Source organism: Sminthopsis crassicaudata, chromosome 2, assembly GCF_048593235.1.
Source record: "Sminthopsis crassicaudata isolate SCR6 chromosome 2, ASM4859323v1, whole genome shotgun sequence".
NCBI classification, from domain to species: Eukaryota; Metazoa; Chordata; class Mammalia; order Dasyuromorphia; family Dasyuridae; genus Sminthopsis; species Sminthopsis crassicaudata.
Window position 1 is genome coordinate 75,187,345 of NC_133618.1, and position 6,451 is coordinate 75,193,795.

A 6,451-nucleotide genomic window follows, 5' to 3' on the forward strand; every position below is an offset into this window, starting at 1 on the left:
ACAATCTGGTTCCAATCTACCTTTCAAATTTATTTTACATTTATTGCCCTTCACATATTCTGTGTTCCAGCCTGACTGGACTAACTAGTTCTCTCCAAACTCAATTTCCCTCTCTCATCTCACTACATCTCACCAATCATCTCTCACAACTATCACAAATCTCACAACTATCAAAAGCCTTACTGTCCTTCAAAATCCTTTTAAAATTCAATTCCTCCATGAAACATTCCCTCAAAAATAGTTAATGTTCTCTCCATTCTAAATTTTGTTGTTGAGTTCTTTCAGTCATGTATGACTTTTCATGACCCCATTTGAGGTTTTCTTGGCAAAGATAGTGAAGAGGTATACCATTTCCTTCTCTAGTTCCTTTTACAAATGGCTGAGGCAAACATTTAAATGTCTGAGACTAGATTTTAACTCAAGAAAATGAATTTTCCTGATTTCAGACCCTACACCCTATTATGTCATCTACCTCCCTATTCTCAATACTTTATATTATTATACAGAACTAGGGAGTGCAACAGATAGAGTAATAGACCTGGATCTGAGTTTAAATCTACCTTTAGACACTTACTAGATTGTAACTCTCAAAAAAAATCATTTAACCTCTGTCTCAGTTTCCTCATCTTATCAAATAGAGATAATAATATCATCTTCCTCTCACAGATATTGTGAGTGTTAAAATCAAATAATATTTGTAAAGTATTTTGCAGACCTTAAATATAATACAAATGCTAACTACAGGCTATAAGTATATGTAAAAGTAGGATATAAAGAATAGAATAAAATCTTCCAAAAAGCTAGAGCCTGTTTTATTTTTGTCTTTGTAACCTCAGAACCTAGCACAGTATATGCACATATTAAAATAATTAAATGCTTAATGAAATATTTGTTGAATTGAAGTTATCTCAATTTTTTTCTATGAATGTCATCCATATTACAAAAGAAGCTGAGTGACTTCTTCTTCCTCCTTACTCTTATCTCCTGGAGGTTTTTTAACCCAGTCTCTCATATTTCAGGTCCCATGATAAGATTAATAGGACAAGAATGAGTGTCATGCTCTCTAATACTGGCATGAGTCATTTTTCCTCTATAAATCTACTCCCTCAATGGTAGAATTTCAGCCCAAGATCGATGTATACTCATAATCAATTAAAATTAAAAGCCATGTTTCATCTCAGAACACTAACCAATGGGCATCACTATTTCCAGGATTTGAAATGGCAGATTGGGAGTCACCTCAAATATGGAATTAAAATCCAATATGACTAAGAAGATGTTAGAAGCAGCTAGCTTGTCTGTGAGTTCAAGTAACAGATTAATTTCACCAAAGAATATACATAAGCACATGATCATTAAATTATTTTAGTCATATATACTTATACCTATTGAATTCCTTCTATAGTACTCAAAAATCAAGGGTTTTTCCTAAAGACCTTTTGAAAGAATTTGAAGTCAGGACATTGACTACACATCCACTAAAGAGGTAGAGATAATTATTCAGAAGAATAGAAGCATTGTTGAAAGAATAGGAGAGAAAGATTATTGCTTTCTTCAAATATTTAAAAGTATGTTGTATAAAAGGTGTTAGACTTGTTTTGCTTCATACCTACATATAAAATTAGATCCACTGAATGAAAATTATGGAAAAAAAATTTAACATAATGGGAGGAAGAAAAAAAATTTCCTATTAGAGTTGGCCATAAATAGTATAAGCTATATCAGGGACTCTACATATACAGAATTTAGGGGTTTTGTAAATTACAGGTTAATCAGGAAAAAATAAATTAGTGTGGATAAGCAGAAATTGAAGTATACCAACATGTTGATAAGATGCCATTACATTTAATATATGAGTCTAGAAGAAGAAATCTACAAGAATCTGATGCTTTGAAAAATAGGCAAGAGAAGGAGAAATTTAGAAATGATGATTTAGTTACCTTTCTCATGATGATCTTGCTTGAGATAAATGAGAAATATAGTAATATTTACCCCAAAAAATTCATTTGGAAATAAATATAATTTTAAATGAAAAATACATGATTTCATAAAACCATTTAATATCAGAACTAAAATGAATCAAAAGTGATCACCTAGTCCAGCTTCTATCATCAGGTGAGGAAATAGGCCAAGAAGAAATTTGCTCACACAATGAAAAAGTACTTAAATTGGGATTAGAAATTAGGTCTTCTGGCTTCCAAACCAACATCTTTCCATTTTCTCTTTATAGGTCAGAGCTTGGATTAAGACCTTATCAGGGGGAAAAAAGGGAATCTACCCATAATGGAGTGACCTTCCAGGAAGGTAGTAATCTGTCCAAAACTGAAAATCTTTGATCAGAGATTGGAATCATCATTTTCCAGGCATATTATAAAAGGAATTCTTCTTATGTATAGGTTGTATATTCTTCTTATGTAAGTTAATTAGATAACCACTGAAGTTCCAAAATAGAAATTCTATGACTCTCTGATCTCATCTAGACAGAGACTGACAAGATTACCTGGGGGAAGGGGAGACTACAAATTGGAAGGGAGGAGGGAAAGAGATATATCATACATATCCTCTGTTAATTGGAAATAATCACTCCATTCTCACAAAATAATTAGAGGTAAGAGTATAAGTACATTCACAGGAAATTCTCCCTGCTTAAAAAATTTAATAACTCTTCTATAAAAGAAAATATTGGTTCTCTCCCAAGAGATAGTAGCCACAGCTTATGCACTCTAGTAATGTAGCCCAAATGTACTGCCTTCCCAAATTATTTAGGACCTTCCTTGACTTGTAGGATAAAGAGATCTATGATCTGAGAATTTATGGAGAATGGATCTTTCATAATTAATGAGAAATTAAATAGGAAAATGAGCAAATTAAATTCATAGAATCTAAGAATCTTAAAACTTGAAAAGATCTTAAAAGAATGTACATCTTAATAACTTTAACTCATTAGACCTTCAAGTTTTACTCCCTACCAGAGTAGGAATCCCCTTTGTGGTATCCCCAATAAGGGTCAACACAGCCTAGACTGAATTCTAGCAACAGAATTTTACTGCCTATTAAACTAACCATTCCTCATATGACTAATTTCTTAGAGATTTTTATTGTTTCTGTTTTTTAATTTATAGAATAACACAAGCATGATTGGTAGCTCTTAGTTGAGAGGCCATGGAAAAGCATTTTAACTGGATTCAAAAAGACTTGGGTTAGAATCTCACCTTGAATTAACAGAACTAGGAGATCATTATACACTTCAACAACAATACCATATGAGGATGTATTCTGATGGAAGTGGATATCTTCAACATAGAGAAGATCTAATCCAGTTCCAATTGATCAATGATGGACAGAAACAGCTACACCCAGAGAAGGAATACTGGGAAATGAGTGTAAACTATTTGCATTTTTTGTTTTTCTTCCCAGGTTATTTTTACCTTCTGAATCCAATTCTTCCTTTGCAACAACAACAACAAAATTCGGTTCTGCGCATATATATTGTATCTAGGATATACTATGACATATTTAATATGTATGGGAATGCCTGCCATCTAGGGGAGGGAGTGGAGGCAAGGAGGGGAAAATTCGGAACAGAAGTGAGTACAAGGGATAATGTTGTAAAAAATTACCTATGCATATGTACTGTCAAAAAATGTTATAATTTAAAAATCAATAAAAAAAAATTTAAAAAAAAAGAATCTCACCTTGGATACTATCAGTGTAAGTTTCAGCAAGTAACCTTTGAGTCTCAATTTCCTCATCTGTATAATTAGGGAACTGGAATCCCTCTGCATAAATTTTCCTGCCCTAAATGTTCTATTAACTCCTAGCTACAAATTTCTGCTCCTATGAAATGATGAACTATAAAGAAAGAATAGACAAGTGGCCAGAGAACTGGACTTGAATTCAGGAGATCTAAGTTCAAATCCCTATTCAGTCATTAATTCATTGTGAGACTTTGATCAAATCACTTCTCAGGAGTTCAATTTGTACGTGTAAAATTAGGAGTTGAATTTGGTGTTTGCTAAGATTTCCTCCAACTCTGAAATTCTAGGAACTGAATCTCAGGATATCTGTATATTAATTAAAATTGATTGTTTCGCTTTCTTTAAATTAAATAGTAAGCATTTTTTTTTCTTTCAGATGAAGCAAGTTCATAATGAAAAGGAAAACCAAACCATTATCTTTGAGTTCCTTCTCCTGGGCCTGCCAATCCATCCAGAGATGAAGGCTCCTTTCTATGCCCTCTTCCTGGCCATGTACCTTACTACAGTCCTTGGGAATATGCTCATCATCCTCTTGATTCATGTGGATTCCCACCTGCACACACCCATGTACCTGTTTCTCAGCAACCTATCCTTCTCTGACATATGTTTCTCTTCTGTCACCATTCCCAAACTGCTGGCAAACATGCAAAGCAAAAAACCAGCCATTACCTATCCTGGCTGCCTGACCCAAATGTACTTCTTTCTTTTTTTTGCAGACTTAGAGAGCTTCCTGCTGGTAGCCATGGCCTATGACCGCTATGTAGCCATCTGCTATCCACTACACTACACAGTCATGATGAGCCCCAAGTTGTGCAGCTCTCTTGTGGTACTTTCCTGGGTCCTTACTGCCTTCCATGCCTTACTGCACACCTTGCTTATGTCCCGATTATCTTTCTGTGTCAACAACATTATCCCCCACTTCTTCTGTGACATGTCTGCCCTACTGAAATTAGCCTGTTCAGATACCCGGCTAAATGAATTAGTAATCTTTGTCATGGGGGGGCTGATTTTGGTTGTGCCATTCTTGCTAATTATCACATCTTATGCTCGTATCATCTCTTCTATCCTCAAGGTGCCCTCTGTGAGGGGCATCCGCAAAGCCTTCTCTACCTGTGGCTCCCACCTCTCAGTGGTCTCTCTCTTTTATGGAACAGTCATTGGCCTTTACTTGTGCCCTTCAACAAACAACTCCACAGTCAAGGAAACAGTCATGTCAATCATGTACACTGTGGTAACACCAATGCTAAACCCTTTTATCTATAGTCTGAGGAATCAAGACATGAAAGGAGCCTTCAGGAAGCTCTTGGCTGCAAGAAAATTTCCCTCTCTCTGAGATCATAATGCTGACCCTTGCAGTACAAGTTTTTCCAATGAGGATAAGAATATATAGTATGATGCCTGTATAATGACAAAGTATATTATCTGGTTTTGTTTTTGTTTTCACCCATTCTTTTCCCGTAATCTTGCATAGTACTCTCAGATTAATTTTGCTAAAACACCTTTTTTTTAAACCTCTCCCATAAGAACTTTTCAATATTCTGAGCCCCAACTAACTTTTTCTGCTTTATCTCCTGCTACATTCAAAACAAATTAGTCTCCTCATGGCCTCTACTTATATCTCCATGCTACATTACTTTTCTTATTCCATTTTCTTTATCCTCCAAAGTTCAACTAAAATTCCTCTTTATTCATTCATTCATCTCACATTTATTGAATAAATATAATATACTAGACCCTGTATAAGACATCAGCTTCCTAAAGTTTTCTCTGACCATATCACAGAGAAGTCAATTAACCTTTTTTGTGAACTCCTAAATCACTCGGTGTTTATCTCTCACTTAGCAATTCTTTATGTATAAATTGGCAAAAATCTTTCTTACTGTATCTTAAAATTTTATTTAAATACTTCATTACTACTAAACTTTTCACCTGAATATTTCTTGCTTCTGTTGTTTGTAATATACTTTAGAAGAGGAACCATGTTAATTATCACTATCAATAGCTGATGTTAATATAGGATGCCCCAAAAGTCTTAGTGCAATTTTAAGCAAATATAATTATAATAGCATCTCTGGGACAATCATTACTTCTGTGATTACAAAACATTTTCACTCTTATTTCTACCCAAAGCTGGAGAGAATGCCCTGACTTAACACCCTCTCCCCAACTTCACCTGAATAGAGACAAAGCCTAATTTTTTTTCTACACCCAAGTCTCTCATCTGATGCACTACAGCATCAGGAGCTGCTAAATTCTCCTTGGTCAAGCTTACTAAGCTTGTCCCTCCCACCACTTCTGTACATCCTTAAACAGATAAATGAATAATTATTTTTAGATTGCACTTCAATAAATAAATTCTACTGCAAAAGAATTAAGAGCTAAAAATTCCTTTAGGATTATAAACTAAGAATCAATAGAATGGAACAATGCTTTAATTTAGCTGTTTACAAAAAAACACAAGGGAACAATCATGTAAATTGAAAAATGATATCAAAGTACTAAAACTGCTATTTTTAGTGCATGTCTCAGACATGACCTAGAGGAGTGTTGTGATACAGGAGCCACCTGCCAATGGCTGCTGGAGGTCTAACTCAGACCTGTAGAATGGATCTCTTCATGTGAAAGGATGATGAAGATACAAGGAGACTGAGAGGCAGTTGCTGTTCTCTGACTTTTCTCCTCTTCCCTCTTGC

General features: G+C 34.7%; 1 protein-coding gene across 1 annotated transcript; it reads left to right on the plus strand.

The window, feature by feature from the left end:
- The first annotated feature begins 4,134 nt into the window (after positions 1–4,134).
- On the plus strand, positions 4,135–5,091 carry LOC141552653 (olfactory receptor-like protein DTMT). The gene has a single exon (XM_074284719.1). The coding sequence runs from the start codon at positions 4,135–4,137 to the stop codon at positions 5,089–5,091; it is 957 nt and encodes a 318-aa protein (XP_074140820.1).
- The last annotated feature ends 1,360 nt before the right edge of the window (positions 5,092–6,451 follow it).